We start from the raw sequence: 20,308 nt of genomic DNA, 5'->3' as shown, positions 1-20,308 counted from the left end.
CAAATTAGGCAAATATACAGTGGCAGAGAGCACAGCTATAACACACTCGAGGATTGGAGCTGGTATTGTTTGGTTTTAAGTGACAAAGCACTGACTGCCCAATCTGGCCCACAGCATGTGTGCATTTTCTGGAAATCGAAGTATTAACAACACCATATTTACAGCCCTGTATTGTACCCAAACAGAAGCTAGGAGCAGTTACTACAGACCAGAAATGATGAGAAAACTCCTCCAAGTCTCGCTCAAGACCCCAAATCTGACTCTGCCATTTTTGCATCAGATCCTGCTGGTAATGATGAAGCTACAAGAGTAGGTTAAACATGTGTAAACAGAGCAAGAGGGACTTTATGCTTTCAGTACCTGAGAAAAGCATCACCTTCATTTTTCTGCTCTGCAGGGCTTTCTCTCAAGCACACTGACAACATTAAATGAATGCATGAAGTGTCCAAACTCAGAAATTTGCCCCAGCCTGTGCAGGGTATCACAGGATGAATACCCAGTGCAGATATAACAGATATATATCTCATATAACTGCATTAAACTACACACCTGGTCTAACTCAGGTACCTAACCTGTTGAAAGTAAACCATTTCTCATCAAATAAGGCACATGGTACGTTAAATAAAATACCAAACCTAGTACATCATGTCAATATTAAATCAAATTTGCAGCATGTTGAACAGCTCTTCTGAGCAGCAGATTGAATTACCATGCACAGCTAGTGATGACAAGATTACTGTGCATTAGCCTTCATTAACTAATGTGCAGAGTTCATATATCACCTGAGTTAAAATTAATGGATGGCATGATGAAGGAGATCTATCAATAAAAGGTAAGACCTCCAGAATCTGTAACTTCTCAATGCATTCCCTTTGATTTCCCAGAGACCATAACCTCCCAGATGTTATTTTGTCAAATGAGATGGTTTTGTTTCTAGCCATGGATAAGACACATGAGAGAAATGCTTGAAAGCAACCCTTATGGACAATATTCCCATTGGATTAATTAAAGTTTCTACAGAATAGGCAAAAAAATGCCTTACAGAACCTGGGGGAATGGAAGCAAAGGGAGATAATTTATACCTGTACATTCAGTTTTGTTTGTCAATTTTAAAATGAATTGCATCTCCTTGTAAAAGACTGCAAAGAGATTTTGTTAGATTCACCATATCTCACTCCATTTGTATGGAAAGCAAAGCAAAACAAGAAAGGAAAAAGCAAAGCCAAGCAAGAGAGATAGCTGCCCTGTGCATGTGTAAGCAGATAAGCACAGTCATAAACAAACGTCCCCCTCAAATCACTCTGGAATCTGAGAATCGGTCCTTTGTAGCTCAGACAATCCCAAAGCATGCTGAGGATTGCTAATTCCTTTCACACTGTCTGCAACCTCTGCTCTCCCATCTACGCAACTTCATTTCTCCATAAAGATGGAGCTTTCAGGAGTTCAAGGAATACAAACAATATTTTGGCACAGTTGTGCTCCTGAAGTCTTTGTTACAATTGCTTTATAACTGTCATTTTTCTAAGCTGGTTTGATATCCATTAGTTAGATTTAATGCATGTTAAAATAAAGAGCTAATAGGCACTTACCAGGAAGCCAACAAAATATAGCAATAAAAACTCCTTTCACTTTGCCCTTTATTCCACGTGTCACTGCAAAAACACATAATCCTCCCTGTCTTCTCCTATGATATAAACAGAAAAAACTAAAACTTGACCCACTTTTTACTGATAATGCTGTTTCTCCATCCAGCTTTATCTTACAGTTTGTATTTTTAAATGGCTGGTAAATGGCTGCAGAATCATTAAAGGTTGGTTAACCTTCTCAGTCTAATTTTGACCTACAAGATACTTAACTTAATCATTCCCCCATAGAAAAGGACGGAATCATTATGTGCAGACATGTGGTGATGGCCATATTACATTAGATCTTCATTAACCCAAGTTAATAACGGCTTTGTACTAATGGAAACTTCCCCTTACTCCTCATTTTTTCCCCCCAAATTGGAAAGCTCGCTTAGTAAATCCTCTGCATCTGATGCTAGATAGAGAAGACAGTGAGAGTTGTGGGAAGATTAAATACTGAAGAACAGAGTAAAATTTACAACATTTCCTAAAACCAAAATTTTCCACTCAGAACAGTTTCCTGATACTAGTTTCCTTCCCCACAGAGGATGGGAATCTCATGGCCCTACAGGCACACTTCACCCTTTAGGTGACTTCACTCCTTGCCAAGAAGCTTTAGGGTCTGAAAGACACACAAGAAAAGCAAAGGCATCAAAGCTAAATTCCAAAGACAAGTATGACAGGATCCTGAAAAAGTCCTCAGAGTACAACTGAACTTTCTGTAGTGCTAAGGACTAAAACATTTCATTTAACAAACCTGCATCCTCAAGTCCAAAAAATTTAAATGTATTCAGTGGGTGATGTAAAACAATTTCACACACTCATTGTTAAGGGTTTCAAATGAAACTGGGCAGCTGACCCAGCGACAGTGCTGAGTGGAGTCACAGAGGTGAACAGCAACATGGACAAGACATCAAGATGACAGAAGTGAGTGCAACTACTGCAGGTGTAATAAATTGCAAATATACTTAAATTAAACTGCATCCCACATGCTCTGAATAAAAAAAAAAATAAAAAATAGAAGCAGCACTTTCCTTCTGAATTATATTATTTCCGTCGTAACTGATAGCTACTGTCATTCTCCTTCACCATAATTTTTGTAATCATTGGCAAATTTTGACCTTTCAAGCAGCTAACCTAATTCATAACGGATGCCACTTCCTAATTAGCAGAGACATTGGATCCTCAGCTTCAGACAGGGCAAGAGCCAACCTAATGAGAATAAAGAGACTGAGCAGGTCTGGAGAGACAACAGAGAGAGCTGAAGAGGCTGCTGTCACCCAGAACGGAAATAAGACCTCCTCATTGTTAAAAATGGAATAAATACCTCCGGAGAGCCAACGAGCAGATGCACTGACTGCAGCACACACGGCCCTTGACAGATTTGAAGATCACTCCCCTCCAGCCCACTGAGACCCCCTCACCACAGAGAAATCCCACCAGTCAAACATCAGGATGCGTAAAGGCACATCCAGCCTCTGAGCAAATGGGTCTGGCTGCATAAATTCATGAGGTTCAGCTCAGCTGAGCTCCTGCACATGGATCCTTCTCGATTTCCAGGGCTAATTTAAAGAAGTGGGAAAGCATTGACTACTTAGGACAAGATGTCCTGAACATCCCCATTCATTTGTGCTGAACAGGCAGGTTTCATGCTGCACTGGAGGCATGTGTGACTCCAGATATCATGCAGCCCCAGCTGCACTCAACCTGACGTGAACACATCCTCCACAAGGCTTCAATCCAATCCCTGAATTTTGACACTAGAATACAATACAATAAAAAAGTGGTGTAATATAATATAAACCTTATTATATATATCATGCTATGCTATTTGTAACTGCTGGTTAAATGGAGGCAGAGTGTAATAGAGTGTTCAGTTGTAACTCCCTCCTACAGTGGTGTCAGACCAGGATTTCCACAATATTTTCCTTTACATCAACTTGGCTTTTTTTTTTTTTTTTTTTTTTTTTTTTTTTTTTTTTTTTTTTTTTTTTTGAGGGAAAACCCATCAGTCTTGGGATTTGCATTTTTTTTCCCTCACTTACAATCCTATAATTCACTTCCTTGCTCTTGGGACTGGATGCTTCTGAAAAGGAAATTAAGAGCACAGATTTCATAACCACTCACCTCGAAAGAAAATGGAAAGCACTACCACATGAGTCTGTAGAAAAACAATTTCTTATCTTAAAATTGTGCTTGGCTGAGCAAAAGGACTTGAAAAAGAATATTGTGTATCCTAAGTCTGTGTGTAATGTGTGAGAGAATAGAATCAGGTCGGACAAAGCCATTTTTAACAGCATATAAAGTGCAAGGATAAGAGCAGCACCTGCCCAGGGTGCAGAAGATGGCACTGCCATTGCTGAATATATTCAAGCTTGGGATGGATCCATAAGTAATGCACCCAGCCTGTGAATACCTCTGGGATGAATGGAAGAATCCACCGAGTATTACTCTGACCCTATGGAATATTTTACCTGTGCATGATCTCTCTGAAACATTCAGCATTTGCATTGTTTTTAGTTTCTAGGGCTACAAACCAGAATGTCTGGCAGCCCCATCCATGAACCTGTTCAGGCCCTCTCTTGAACTGGGCCCTTCCTAAATGAAGATTTCTAAAACTAACTTACCTCCAAGCTGGAAGAAACATATTGAATGTTTTGACTGTGAGCAGCACTATGTTGTTTTTGGAATGGGTTGCAGTGGCAGAAAGAGGGATTCACTCTGTGTCCTATTAATCTTTTAAAAGGAAACATCTTCTGTTCAGATCTCAGGCCCTGCAACCCAGCAACACCTGCTCTGTTCCTTCACTGAACAAACAACCAGGCACATCAGGCACCTCCTCATGAATTGCATTGTCAGGTTGGAGAAGAGAAACCAGCCAGAACTGCAGAATCCAAATTCTCCCCATGAATATATATATATGAATGCAACTATATGCCTTAAAAGATTAATTTCACAAGCCTTAAATTGCAGTTTAATTTGAAAACTAATTCAGCCTCATAATTGGCTTTCTGTTCAAATCACTGAGGCTAAAGATTTAAATTCTTAATATTCAGATGACTTTCGAGTTTCTGGCCCCATCTGTGCATTAGTCCATGGTGTTAATCTCTGAGGGAATCTCTGCTGGCATAGAAATAAAATAAACAAACTGGGACACTGGTAGAATAATCAGCTTTTAAAATCCTTAGGTTTTTTTATATACTGCTTATTTTTTATGAGATTTCTTTAACTCAATTTGCCACATATAGATTTGGCTCCCAGCTATTTCATTTCTCACGTGGCATGTTATCAACAATTATTCTATCAGAGTTCCACGGACTCAGGAGGAGATGGAGAAATTTTAAATTACAACATTTCTCATGTAAGAAATACTAGCATTCCTTTATTTTGGAGGATTCTCTATACTCAAAACTCTTTCACACCACTCCCAAGAAGGGTGGTAGGAGTAAACTATCCTACAGAACTCCAGGAGAATGAAGGGGCCAGAGAGAGTTTAAAAGAAGTCACTTGGACTTGTGCTATTGACTTGAAAGGGACCAAGATGTATCCACAGAGTTAGTGAAGTGGAAAGGATGAATGGGAATGGAAAAGGCCAGTCTGACAGGAACAAATTGTTTTGGAGAGATGAGTTAATTTTTGACAATCTTTCTGTTAAAACAAAATAGATACAACCCAGAGCAAAGCACTCAAGTCGCTGCAGAGCATTTCACATTGACCTTTTCAGAACTGAACGCTTCAGTTAAGTAAGACATCCACATCCTTCCACGAGGAAGGGTTTGCTGTGGTTATAGCAAAACTAAGCTTCTGCAGAGATGGAAATAATCCTTCTCCACCACACTACTGTTTTGTGATTAAATTACCTTTCTTCTTCCATATTTAAGCATTTTCATGCCATCTTATTGAGTAATTTTTGTTTTGAAACTGTAAGAGTTTTCCTGAAAGAGCCCTCTCCAGGGACACTGCTGGGATCCTGCACACCCAGAACTACAAGTCCTGGGGCTGTGCTCACAGCCACTGGTGCTGTACAGAGGGGAAAATCCCACTCCAAGCCCCAGTTCCTTCCTGCTGTAAGGAGCTGGTGTGATGCAGCTCGGAGATGTGGGCATGGCAAAGGCAGCAGAATCCTTGCAGGGCAGGCAGTGCTGGGCAGCAGAGCTCTGCGCTCATCCCGCTTTGTCAGCGCTCGAAAGGCAACGCGCAGCTCCGGGAGAGCTCTGCTGATTAAGGCTGCCAGAGGGAGCAGGGGAATTTCAGCTCCAGCTTGCAGCTGCATTTTTAAAACTTGGCTGTGTTCTTCACACAGAGGCAAAGTTCAAAGAGGCAGAACATTATTCAACACGAGTAAAACACGGTCTTTTAAGATACACTTTCAAACGGTGGCGCGTTAAATCAAAACAACTTGTGGAGGGGGAGAGTGAGGAAGAAAGATGGTCCTGTGGAAAAGGAAATCCTGCATCACAACTCTTGTTCTGCATTTTTGGAAGGGCCTGCTTTTACACATTTTAATTGCCCAGCTACTTGACCTGAGGCTAGATAAACTAGAAATGCATTAAACTGTTTTTTCAGAGAGTATCAGAAAAGGAAAGAGATGCAATTCAGTTTAAGAGCCAGCACGTCTGAGGATGGCCAGGGCCAGTTCTCACTACAGAGAACTTTACCACGAGTGAGCACCTGATTTCAAGAACACTAAGCTACGGCTCAAGACACTATTTCAATTAAGTTATTATAATCTTAACCAGCAACAACAACCTATTATAATTAATAATACTTGATGATTTCTTTTCTATTCCTGCCAAGGGTTGCTTCAAGGTGATTCACAGAGAGCACGCTCCTTGGGAACCCAGGCTGAGTGCTCTGCAGGCTGGGAAGCCCCTTCACTTAAACCCCATCAGACTGTCTAATGAATCTCTTCACATCGCTGCCAATTCTTCCACCTCTTGGACAATTTTGTGTATTTGTATTCCAGGCTAAGGCAAACTTGCTTCTGTGGGAGGCTGAGTGCCCAGCAGTGTCACTGTGCTGCAGGCTGGAGTATGATGCCTTCTGCATTCCCGTTTCCTGGGTTCACTCCACCCTCTTTTGGCTTGTTCTCTGTTGAGTCAGTAGGTCACATCCTCACTTGGCCACTGTCCATGCCCTGCCCTGGCCTGGCACACACTGCAGCTCCCTGCCAGGCTCAGAGATGAGGCCCCAAGCTCTGTTCCAGGTCACCACATCCCAGCCCCAAGTGAGGACCAGGCTGCAGGATCCAGCAAAGGCACAGCCCTGCCTGCTGTGCACACACAGTCCTGTCTCTGCTCCAGCCTGGACCCCAGAAGTGCTGGGACAGCACCACAGGGCCCTTTCCTGCTCACTGGAACAGGATCTGCTCTGCTGACCCTGCTGAAGCCTTGCTGGGGCTTTCCCTGCAGCTCAAGGTCACTGCACTGTGCTCAGCCTCTGCTCAACAGCACATTTGTGATGGTCTTGCTCTGCAAAATTCCCATGGGCAGAGCTCAAGCTCCATATATCCTTTTTTATCTGGGGTTTTTTTTATTAAATCTGGGCAAAATTCTGACTGACTTCAAACAGCCATTGGCTGCTCATTCTAGCTGCCCTCAGAGTCAGCATTTGTGTGGGATACTCTAATACCTTTCTCATCAGAGGTGTGCAAAATTAAGAACATTGCAGATACTGTCATAATCAAATGATCCTGTGTTTTTAATTGCAGCCATTATAAATGGGCATATGCAAGATGTGAGAAATAACAATTGCACAGGATATCCAGGGAAGGAATTTCAGTCCTCGGGCATAGTTCAGCAGCACTGAGCAGAAGAAAATGAATGCTGAACTCCTGTAACATATAACAAGATTTTTTGAAGCATAGATATTCACTCATATGCAGATATATTTTAATAGATGCATATACATATCTAACTTACTGTTGAATCAGTACTGAACAAATTTTTGCTGTTACCTCAAAGAATATGCAGTGTCTTTCATTTCTCAACCGCTGCCAGAAATAATCATAAATTCTGGTCACATATTTCTTCTCTTGCAATGGCTGGTGTTGTTGTTACTCCTGAGTTGTTACAATATTCTGAGGCATCTTCAACTAATAAAAAGGTTCTAAATATTTGCAAGATTTACCCTTAGCGAAGTGCATTGTCTACACTTGTCTCTGCACAAAAGAGGGACACATCATTTTGAGGGAAAGGAGGAGCATGCAGATATTCCCTTTAACTCCATGACCTCTCCATCACTTTCTCAAAGGCACAGGATCATATTTCTTGCCAAGCACATGGAATGAGGGCTTCCAATACCCAAATTCCTAGGAGGCTCTACAAAAGCAAGGAAGAGAAATTCAATACTAATATAAACCTTTAAAAGAATACCGATTAAACAGGAAAGAGAGAAAAAAAAAACCCCCTGACAAATACATCAAAGACAAATGTAATTGCTTTTGAATAAAAACAGATTGCTTTCTACCTTCCTGCCTTAAAGGCAAGCACTCCAGCCTGGGATAGAGAATACCAAAAAAAATCACTGCTAGAAGCAGAGGCACAAGTATTTTGTAGGCAAAATTATCCTGTTCTATTTAATAGCTCAAAGGCTTATCTGGATTTCAGACAAGAAGAGGATGCAATTTACTGCTTCTTTGACAGATGAACAGAGCTAGTTAAAACATTTGGGAACACTTTGAATATTGATCTGTCCTCGAATAAGATGTAAGAAATTTGATTTGCTATGGAAATGTTGTATCAATCTTCAAACCTTTATATGCCCCAAAGCTGGAAAAATTCTCTGGGAAGATGTCATTAGAGCCACCAGCTTAGGGATTTCTCATATTCCCTCCTCCAAGCAGGACCAGGATCAGGACTTTGAAGCTGGGACATCACCACCCAAAGGAATCAGAGAGAGGGAGCTGTGCCCATCCTTTGCTCAGAAATAATGTCACGTTCTGTCCCCACCACGCGTCCCCCACAGCTGCCCGTCCCTCACAGAGCTGGAAGACAATCAATCAGGACTCTGAATCACCTTGTTAAAAACAGAGCCCAGCGGAGACTTCCCTGTCACACCTCCGGCAGTGGAGCCGCCGTGATAAATGTTTGCTGACACAAACCAAAGTCACGGGGTGTTTAACCCCTCAGCTGGCAAACAACCAAGGAGAATCTAGGAGAAAACTCCCTCTGATTTCAGGAGACTTCCAGTTGTACTCGCGGCACAGAACAATTTATGTTGAGGGAATGGATACATTCATTTTAGTTACACTCAGCAATGAGCTAAACCAACCCTGCTCCCATATTGGAAACTGCAGGGTTACACCACACTTAAATAACAAATCAACAATAGAGCTGGAAATAGAACATTAAAGATCTTTACAGCTCTGTTTTTTCCAAGCATATAAATGTGTTCATGTAAAAATCATCATTTTGCCCCATACAGCTTACACCCTCACTGATTTTTCACCCATAAATTTCCTGAAATTCAACTTCAGGTTTTTCCCAATTTTACCTTCTGTTAGGGGACAGAGGTTGAGCCTGAAATTTCAATGTAAATAGTCTCACTTCTGCAGGTTTGCACCAGGTCCCAGGTAAGAAAGTGTTTTCTTGAGACAGAGCCTCCTTTGGAGTCTGACTGGATGCCAGATATTGAGTTGGCAAATGACTGAATTAAATATCAAGGAGGAGGATATTGAGCATTTGAGACACAGGGTCAGTGAAAGGCCATTACCAGGCTGGCTTTCAGTGCTCTGTAATTAGAGTAACAGCCCTGTACGTGTGCAATGAGTGTATGAGAATGGAGCTACAGAGCTTTACTCTACAGAACTGCTGCTCTTACAAATTCCACAGCCAGGAAGGCACCACCAGGATCCAGGTTCCCTCCATCCCACCCCTGCATTTTCTCCTCATCCAGAAAAAGAGACACCAGATTGTTCTCACCTCCATCACTCTATCCTCAAGAACCAGCAAGAGCAAACCTCTCCCTCATGCCCTGTGTTCCCAGCAGAGCCCAAGCCACCACACCAGATGAATGGCTGAAAATCTGTGAAACTTTAAGACTTTTTTTTTTCAACTGTACCTGGTTTAGAGCCTTCATCAACAGATCCATTATAGACTTGGTTGATGAACTCGGGCCTGTTGTCGTTCATATCAATCACATAGATGTAAAGGTCAATAGGATTCTCCACCTTGTTTCCATTCATATCCACTGCATGAGCCCGGAGCTGGGAATGAGCACAAAGAAAGAACAGTATCAGCAACTGGATCGGTTGCAGAATGAGAGAGTGTTTTGCAAGGATTGACTTTACATCATAAATACTTTCTGAAAATTGAATGGAGCCAGTATCTAATTCCAGCAGAAAGCACTGACATGGTTTCCATCTACACTCGACTCACAGTTAGTTTTTCAGAGCTTAATATAATATTGAAATAATATTTTAAAACAGTGATTGTCAGTGGAAACACTTCAACTCTGGTGTAGTGATGCTATCCTATCCCTTTCACAGCTCACAGACCACTCTATTTTAATTTTGAAGACATATTGAACCTTGTCTGACAATCTGAAAAGCAAATTTTGCTTAGTTCCAAATGAAGTGAGGAAATTACTTTGAGTGAGAAGTTTCTTACGGGAACCTGCAGCATTTCACACCCGTAATAGCAGGGATTAGTAAGTGAAGAGATTTCAGGATAATCTTAGTAATGTTTATTCTTTGTTTAATCATGGTCTCCAGGAACAGAAACAGCTCCTGACCCCATTGCTCTCTGCACCAGAAGATATTTAAAAACTCCCTTTCCTTCAAATAATGGGAGCCCCGTGGCACTAAGAATGCAATTTCCTCAGGCTTGAATAAAATACCCAGTGCTGAGGCATTTCAATAACCAGAGCCACAGTGTTAAGCCCTCAGTTAAACTGGAACTGCAGCTTTATCTTATTAGCAATAACCATCAGTAATAACGCCCAGAAACAAGAGCATCTGTTTTCTGAACAAAAGAGACAGATACAGCATGTCAAAATGAGTAATTAATAAAACAAAGCAATCACGATAGTCTGGAACAATCAGTAACCAGGTGAAAAAAATGGATAGCTTTCTCATTAAAGGGAACAGATGGCTACTCTAAATGGTGCGTGGCTGAAGGCGCTGCCGATGTGGCTCCGGGAGAACTCCAACAGGGAAGAGCTGCACGGCCCCCAACCCGCCTGCCAGTGGGGAGGCACTGCCTGGCTCTGAGTGCTGAACATTTTGGCCACCATCCCTCTTCATTTCAGCCCCTGTGAGCGCTGCTGAAGCTCCTCTCTTGCCAGGAGAACTGGGGACAGCACTCGGGACGGCCGCGCGACATCCCACAGGGCTGGTGGGCTCAGGAACCAAAGCTTCACAGAGCCACAGAATCACACAATGGGCTGGGCTGGAAAAGACCTCAAAGCTCATCTAGTTCCAACCCTCTGTCACAGGCAGGGAACCTTCCACAAACCAAGTTGCTCCAAGCTCCATCCAACCCATGCTTGAAGACTTGCAGGGATGGGGCAGCCACAGCTTCTCTGGGCAACATGTTCCAGGGCTGGCTGGGAGCGTGGGGCTGAAGGACAGGGGACACACCAGCCCGTGCCATCCAGTGAGATGGAGGCCTCTGGTCCCTCCCAGCAGTTCCCTGCACCATCAGGCTGCTGCTGGGAGTCAGAGCTGACACGACAGGGAGGTCTCCAGCTCCTCTGATGCATGACAAATAAATGTGCTAATTGCATTAGCCCTGGTTCTTGTCTTTCACTCTCGCTGTGCTGGTGATTGATGCAACTTTCCCCTTCATGTATGGTGCTCAGAAGTCCAGAGCTTAACAAAAGGAACTGCACACCATTAGGATGGGCTGGATTAACGTTTAATCAAGCAAAGAGAACAAACTGCCACGTGAAATGAGCTGGGAGAAAAACACTTTTTTTTTTTTTTAAAGGAAATTAAGCAGCACGTTTTCTTTAAAGCCTTAAGAAGTCCAGCTTTGCTTTCAATAGAGGGTGTACCATTTGTGTTTCATGACTTGCAATGCTCTTAATATCTGCATTTCTTTCCTGCACAGGAACTGCTTTGGCTCCCACCTGTTGAGCTATCCTTCATCATGTCAGATGTGGCAATTCAATAACTTTACAGTCAGAGGTCAGACTGTCTTTGAAAAAAAGTAATTCAGAGCTAAAATTAAAGTTATTATCTTCAAACTGAGGCAGCACTGGGCTCTCTCTTACAGCATTTCCAGCAGCGGAAATGGTTCCATTCAGAGATAAAGCAGAGAGCAAAGCTGGTATCTCCCCCCTCAGATCTGACTCTCCCCCTGCAAATTTTTAATTACATTCGATAGCTTTTGTTTGAGATCTCCAGGAGTAAGGGATTTCTCAGCAATGCACATCTATCTGCTTGTTGCACTCACTGAGCACATGTACCCATCAGTGCATTATTGCCTGCACTCAAGGCAAAAAAAATTCACTAAGCAAGACTGCAGGAATCTCATCAAACCTGTGGTGACACCCTCAAGTGTCCTGAGCCCAGCACCAGCACTGGGCTAAGCTATGGGAGGCAGGGCAGTGCTGGGCACACTGGTGTCCTGACTCAGCACCTGCAGTGCCAGGAAGATGGCACCCTCTTCTCCTGCTCCTTTTTTTTTAGCCTGGCTTCAGTGAATATTTCTACTTTTTTCCTTTTGTGCTTGTTCGCATTCATTTTCTCTGCCCAAACTCTCTGAACAACTCTCATGTGCCAAGGCCTCCATATCTCCCACATGTTCCTTCTCTGTGGTCAGTGCCAGCTGTGACAGAGGGAGAAGGGAGTCCTGAGCCAGAGGGCTGAATTTCAACTCAATGGGAGCTCTTCCTGCTAAAAACCATTCCTTGCTAGACAATTCCTCATTAGAGACCATCCTCAGCAGAGGGAGCCAAGGAAGGAGGGACTCCAGGGGGTCAATCTGTCTGCTGGGAATCTGGCTGGATTTCCAAGGCAGATCTATACTACATTTCCATTCCTTAATTTATCTTCTCCCTCATTCTGTTATCCTACTTTTGGTATTCATGAGGCATCCTCAAGCTGGACAACACACTTTGTTCTGGAGACATTTTTCAATGGCTGAGATGGGGCTCATTTCTGCAAGGCACAGTCAGAGCCTACGCAATGCTCCATGGTCACCTGTGACCAACCCACTTCTACCACTGGTGGTAGAGTGATGGAGGGGAGGAAAAACAGATGCATGGAGTGTTTTTTAGCACTGGAAAAAGTACAAAAGCTCCATCAGACACACACATAATTCTGAGCTGGAAAACACACCCATGAAAAGCCAGTGAGCTGCATCACCAGGACAAATGCCAGACATGGGGCATGCACAAATATTCAAGGGGTGAGGGGCTGAAGAGACAGCTAAGAAACATTTATAAAATTAGTTTGAAATATTTACATTTTCCCCAAGAGGGAGAACATGACAGGAGTGAAGAAGGAATAAAATCAAATGAAACACCTTGCAAAGGATTCTGAAAAATTAATACACGTAGCCAGCTAATCTCTAGCTGATGCATCACTCTGCTGTACCAGCCAAGGAGCTGGCTCGATATCCTTTAACAAATATTGTTTAAAAGTGTGACAATTATTGCTATCATATTCAGCAGCAGCTAACACAGGTCTCTGAGGTTTTCCTACTGACAGTTTCCAGTGTAAATGTAGCTGTTGGCATACAAATGATTTGGTATCATGATTATTGATTACACTGGAGGCTGGTGGTATCTGAAGGTAGTTAGTCAAAGTCAACACAGTGAATTGTGTTAAATATGAATATTACTTAGGCACTAATACTACTAATACAAATATACATTATCAATCAGTGACAGAGCCTTTAAGCAATAAGCATACAATGTCATGCCTAATTTGTGTGCTCTTAATTGTGATTAAAAGTTCAATTTAGAGCACTGTGACACAAATGGCTGGCATTATTCAACATGGTTCAAAATACTGGAATTAGCTTTTGTATCTCGTAATTTGTAGTAAAATTGTTTTGTTCCTTTGGAATTAAAATAACTCTTTGTCAGTCTATAACCTACCTGTTCTGCTCCAGCCATTTCTGAGGGAGTATTTCATCAGCCTGATGCTGACAGTGCACACATGTGTCTGGAACTGGATTAGGACTTGCTTCAAAGTTTCCCTATAATGCATATTACTTGAGTATCATAAGCAATGATTACTTACTGACATGTTTATGCTGATGTCTTTTGAAAACAGAGCTTGAAAAACGTCTTGGAAAACTAAGCTACCAATTTTCTATCCCTTGTACTTGCCAGGCCTAACTGCAGCTTAATATGAAACTGGTGTCTGGATCAGAAAAGACATTCAGAGCCACTAATTCTGTCAGCAGCACAAACGGGACTTGGGGAGCGCAGCTAAATAAGGCCAAGAGAACTCATGCATATTAAATATTGCTACCTGCTGAAACTCACTTGGCATGCAGTGAACATTTCAGGGGCTGACTGCAAGGGGAGATGCAGCACACGCCTGCCACAGTGAGACAGCTGAGAAATGTGGGGAATGTGTCCCATGGCTGTGTGTCCCATGGCTGTGTGTCCAACAGCTGTGTGTCCCATGGCTGTGTGTCCCATGGCTGTGTGTCCCATGGCTGTGTGTCCTATGGCTGTGTGTCCTATACATGGGTGTCCTTTACATGTGTGTCCTTTACATGTGTGTCCCATGGTTGTGTGTCCCATGGCTGTGCGTCCCATGGCTGTGTGTCCCACAGATGTCTGTCCCATGGCTGTGTCCCCCACAGCTGTGTGTCCTACACATGTGTATCCCATGGCTGTGTGTCCCATGGCTGTGTGTCCCATGGCACTAATGACACCAGGGTGGCTCCTAGGGCATCACTCAGTGTCACCTGTGCAGTTCCACACCACCACATGGGGTTGGTTAAGTGGCTGCAGAGCTTGTTTCTTTTTTTTCTGCTCGTATTTTCAGCTGACTCTGCGTCTGGGATGTCTGCGAGGTCCCTGGAGAGTTTGTGCTCTGGTTTGGAGCGCAGACAAAAACAGATGAGGCCAAAATACAGCTGAACTTGCAATCACTGGGAGTGCTAGCACATACAACACCTGGGCAGGGGCTGTGAGTCCCAGAGGCACATACATCTCTGATACCTCAAGCTCGGAATGATCCTCTCTAAAAGTTCAAGAATGATCACAAAAACAGGGGAAGTTCTGCTGCAGAACTCCTGATATAATTAGAAAAAAAATCTGTTTCACCTTAGGGAACGAGGCAGGTTTCATCAGACAAATGGCTTGCTGAATGCAGGGAGTGTTAAAACACTAGTATTTTAAAAATGGTAGTCCTGAAGCCATACAGATAATTAAGCGTAAGAAAATATGTGTTGAAAATGTGGGAGTTAATGAAACAGAACTCTTGATATGTAGCCTCACAAACACTTGCAAATTATTGTTCTTTCTTTTATAATTAGTTTTTAGATTACCTGGGAACAAAAGCAGCAAGGACAACTCTCGAGAGTGACAGAGAAGCTGAAAAGACTGGGTTCTGTTTGGTGCTGCAGGAAACCTGAAGCTGTGTAAATGCACCCACTTTCAGCTGGAGCACAAAGTTGCATCAGACACAGAGCCCACATCCTGCAGGGTCAGAGGGACCAGTGGTGCCTTGCAGCTCCACTGACATTCTCCACCCCAGCTGAAGAGCAAAGCTACTAATTCAAGCTAAAGGAAACTCCAGCAAATCTCAAACAAGTTTAAAGGTGGCCAAGCTCTCCAGTTCACATCCAAGCCTACAGCTCAGTCACTGCTCTTCCAGCACCAGTTCAAACCTGGCTCCATGTTGCTTTTCCCATCAGTTAGAGACTGGGCTCTATGAAGTGGCATAAATTCATTCAAACCCTCCACTTGACAAGATTTTGGACTTTATTTTCTTTCTGGAAACTGGCCAAATTTTTTCTGGTTTCCAGCTTTGTTCATTCCTACTCTAAGTTTCTGCTCCAGTGTTTAGGTCATTGCTTTGTGCATGGTGTATTTATAAAGGCTTTTTAAAGAGTTAATAAATTAACAACTGATGATTCAAGAAACCATCAATCCATTGCTACTGATGCTGAAGGATCTAAAGGTCATTTACAGACAACTTAAAATGTTCTCCATCACCTTCTACTATTCTCCTAACAAAGATTTTTCTATCATTCAGTATTCCTGTCTATAAGGTCTCACAACATACTTATCAGTTATCCTCTCTATAAAATACCTGTAACCTTTGGAGTATGAATTTGCTTATTTACATATGGATGCCACTAGTTCAAGGTTTCTGTGAGGAACATTAAAGGCTGGAAATCCTGTGGTATGTACAAGGCAGACTCATCCTGTCACCTTTGACAGGGCAATAATTCAATTTGCTGAATTCACTGTGACTGGTAGATTCAGTTTGTTTTTGAGGGGCACAGGGTTTGTTATGATGGAGGACAAAATCTGTTTCATCTCATGTTTTTGACTGCGAGTGTCTGATCGCAGACATCACAGCGGCTCCATCAAAAGTCTTAACTTTTTTATTATTGACTAGACTGTTATAATAACCTGGCACTGCTGAAACAGTATCAACAACGCTGAGATGACACACGCTTTATCTCAGATATTTCTTCTCCAAAACAACCTCTCTTCATATTTTCCTAGGCACAACAAACAAAATAATTGTTCTTGCTCACAGAGGATAAAATAATTTTTCTTCAGATCTCCTTTTACCCAGGGGAAATCTCTTTTTCCACCCAACTAAAGAGGTAATCTATTTTCTTTATCCTTCCACCCCAGCCCAGAAGCTGTGTCAACATGGTTAACTGGATACCTGATAAAGCTGACAGAATGTGCATCTCCGACGGCACAGTTTGGGATGTGGTGTCAGTGGAAGTGACCCGTGAGCTCTGCTGACATTACAGCATCCCTGGGAAGGGCTATTACCACGCCAGGAGATGGGGCTAAGGCGGATAGCAATCCATGAAACAACCTTTCACAACCACTCCAGGAGACAACCAGAGCGCAGATGCAGAAAATGTTTGGAATTTTGCAGGGCTATCATGCAAGGGGCAAGCTATTGTTTTAGCAATCTATGGGACTGGATCTGCTGTGCAATTACACTGTGCAATAGAGGAGCTGGGATTTATATCAAAACATAGCAACCAATTACACTGTGAGCATTCTGCAGGTAGAACATTTTATGAACTAGGATAGCATGAGGCACCATCACTTTTGAGTGTAATTAATCTTAATTAATTCCCTGATACTTAATATTAGCCTATCTGCGTATTTAAAAACCTATCTGACACACCCCCATCATACTGCCTGAACATCTCCTGGTGAATTAAAATAAAAAATGACTATAGCAATTATTGCATGTTTAGATGCAGTAATGATTCTTAAATTAGTAATTTCCCAAGACATGCTAATGTAGTGACTGGCTTCTCATGGTTTTGGGCGGTTCAGTCTACACATAAATTTGCATGGATTTAACAAGCAGTGTGAAGTTGCACCATTTTAAACAAATGACTCTGTTTCTGAAAAAGACATCAGTTTATCTCCAGTTTCATATAATCACAGAATTGTTTAAGTTGGAAAAGCCCTCTCAGATCAAGTCCAACTGTTCCCTCAGCACTGCCAAGCCCATCACTCAACTGTGTCCCCAAGTGCCACATCTACATGGCTTTTAAATCTCTCCAGGGATGGTAACTTCACCACTGCCCTGGGGAGCCTATACCAGGGCTCAACAACCCTTTTGGTGAAGAAATTTTTCCTGATATTCAACCTAAACCTCTCCTGGCACAACCTGAGGCTGCCTCTTGTTCTGTCACTTGTTACCTGGGAAAAGGGACCAACCCCTGTGTGGCTACAACCTCCATCCAGGTAGTCATAGAGTGATGAGGTCTCCCTTGAGCCTCCTTTTCTCCAGGCTGAGCCCCTCCAGCTCCTTCAGCTGCTCCTCTTGAACTCCCTCTCTCTACCCTTCCCCAGCTTCACTGCCCCTCCCTGGACATGCTCAATGTTCTTGTTGTGAGGGGCCCAAAACTGACCCCAGATTTGAGGTATGGCCTCACCAGTGCCCAGCACAGGGGGACAATCCCTGTCCTGGTCCTGCTGGCCACACTCCTGCTGACACAGGCCAGGTGCCACTGGCCTTCCTGGCCACCTGGGCACACGCTGGCTCACGATCAGCTGCCACCAACCAACACTTTGCCCTGGCTTGGCTGATTTAGCTTGTCCCTTATTGAACGCAGCAGCTCTGCTTTGAGGTTGTGAGCCCAGCTGGAGCTGGGGGTGTTGGATGCTCACATGGTAGGAAGCTCTCTCCTCCCTGTCCATGGGGCGTGTCACGTACATCCTGCCGGACACGGGGTCGATGTTGAAGACCTCCATGGGTGGCTGGTCGGCTCCCACTCCAGTGATGCTGTACCTGATGTGGATCTCCTTGTCCTTATCAGAACGGATCTGCAGGAAACAACAGAGAACACGGGTCTGTAAGTTCTGGACAAAAGCCATACGGATGTTTAAGCAGCTTTAAAGATCTGAGCCTGAAGGCTGCGGAGATGTAATACCACTGTCAGTCCTGACAAGGGAGCTGAACGCCAAAGATTTGGCGAAAAGCCATGAAAAGTACATTCCACACTGTTTCAGCTATTTTGCTCCTCTTTAATTCATGAGAAATCATTGAAATTGTGAATTTTCAACTGAGATGTCGAAGAGCCTAAAATGCACAAACCCCACTGTTTACGTATTACTGAAACCTCAGTCTCCTTAAAGTGTCCAAATTTTTCAGCCATACCCAGAGTCTCTTGGCCATTAATCATTTCTAAAAAATGTTGTCTGCAAGCTCCCACATCGTATTCTCAGTCCTGGTGACTGTGCACACAAAAACTCCCATGAAATTCAAAGAACGGGGCTGTTTGCTCCTCTTTGTCCAACCCTGCTGGCTTGACAAGGGCAGGCTGGGAATGCCCAGTGGGATGTTACCATTTCATGTGATTATTTGAAGAAAAGCATGTTTTGGACACTGTTTCTGAAAGCCCTCCCCTCCTGCACCTTGAGAACAACACTGCAAGCCGAGTACAGCAACAGTGAGTTCCATGAACTTTGGATACAGAGCTGAGAAAAAAAAGAAGGGAGGTTAATATGTTGTCCTAGCAACCCCGACTATCTCTTTAAACACAAATTTAATTTTCTGATCAAACGCTGAAAGAAGTTCTTGCAACAGCATGACTATTCCCGAAAGAAAGTGCAAGGTACAAATAAATTACCACCCCCTGCACCATCACAAAGTGTCTTGGCACAGTAAAAAGCGATGTGCATAAATTTTTCCCTAACAGGTCTATGAATACAACGAAGTAGTGGGAAGATAATAGAGCCCTCGTAGCTGGGTGCACGTTGGCATCTCTGCTATGGCAGCTGCACCCTTGGAGGGACCTGAGTGAACTTAGTGGGACCCTGCGTACCTCCAACAGCCTTGATTTGAGGAGAGGTAATTTTCCAAGGGAGGAGGAGGCTTTGCTTGTCAGGCAAAGGAATTGAGATGGGGCTGTGGGCTGCTCCACACTTCTCCCATATGTGACCTACTGCTGTTCCTTCCTCTCCTGACACTGGAGGCTGACAACACTGAACATGTCTGTGCAGGGCACAGTATCAGATCCCTGCCTCCCAGAATCTCCTCTGATACCTTTGTCCAGATCATTACCAAGTTTGTACACTGTTTTCTTTGTGCTTCCTCCACCAAACTGTCTGCTCCTGCTAATGGCTAATCATGTCAGTTATTACAGACAGGGCCAGGATTGATCCGCGCGGCACCTGCTGCAGGTCAGGGAATAGACACAGCTCCATTTGTCTTCTCTCCAAAGGATTCACTGCTTGTTACACTGTTAGTATTGAGGAAAACTGATTGGACTCACACTGGTATAGTCACTTAAAAGAGGGCCTAGGGACACTGAAAGTGCCCTCACGCTGCACAGGAGGATTTGTCCAGGTTTATGTGGGGCGAGGGGGCATTTGGAAGAGAGACCTGAGCAGACAGCCAGGAATCCAACTTTCATTAGCAAATCTGTGGGTGAGGAAGGGTACACTAAAATCAAGCAATGCTTGCACAACTGTGGTTTCAGTGACAGCAGCCAGCTCACCACCTTGACAGCTGAAGGTCACAGTCCCCATTTTCAGAAGGTCAGCTCTGCCCTGCCAGAGGGAAGGGCTGGAAATCGAGCTGGTGGCAATGTCTGTGCTCATGTCAGGGAGTTCAAGCTCCAACCCACTCCATCCACATCTGGAGCCAGGCTTAAGGTAAGTGAAAACAGGAAGATGCTGCTGGACCTCCAGCTTTGAGGCAGGGTGGGGTTCCCACCTTACAAATTAAGAAGGGTAATGTGGCACACACAGCTGTGGGTCTTTATCAGTATCAGTGTCTGCACAGCTCCAAACAAACTGTGATGTAAATTTTCCCTTAACGAAGGTGGAAAAAATCCACAACAATTCAACAAAGGTATTTTGCACTCCTACCCAGCCCCAGCCTGGCTCAGCTATGGCTGTGCTTGAGCACAAACACCAAAGAGCTAAGCAGACACTCCAGGGAACCAAAATGGGAGCAGTTTTAACCCGAATCACAGAAGGGAAGAGCCTGTTAGAGTGGACATTTTTCTGCTCTATTTCCTGTTGCATATAGTACCCAGATCCCATTGTGATAG

General features: G+C 43.5%; 1 protein-coding gene across 1 annotated transcript in view; it reads right to left on the bottom strand.

Moving 5' to 3' along the window:
• The window catches only part of CDH4 (cadherin 4), a gene marked incomplete at its 5' end in the record, with an annotated part of 425,180 nt that overhangs the window by 79,421 nt on the left and 325,451 nt on the right, over positions 1-20,308 (bottom strand). The window contains 2 exons of the mRNA XM_083873174.1: positions 9,687-9,831; positions 17,919-18,074. Of these exons, the coding sequence (XP_083729300.1) occupies positions 9,687-9,831; positions 17,919-18,074 (301 nt within the window). The remainder of the gene's footprint in view (positions 1-9,686; positions 9,832-17,918; positions 18,075-20,308) is intronic.

This window comes from Zosterops lateralis, assembly GCF_965231275.1.
Source record: "Zosterops lateralis genome assembly, chromosome: 16".
Taxonomy (NCBI): Eukaryota; Metazoa; Chordata; class Aves; order Passeriformes; family Zosteropidae; genus Zosterops; species Zosterops lateralis.
This window is presented reverse-complemented; position numbering and strand designations above follow the sequence as displayed.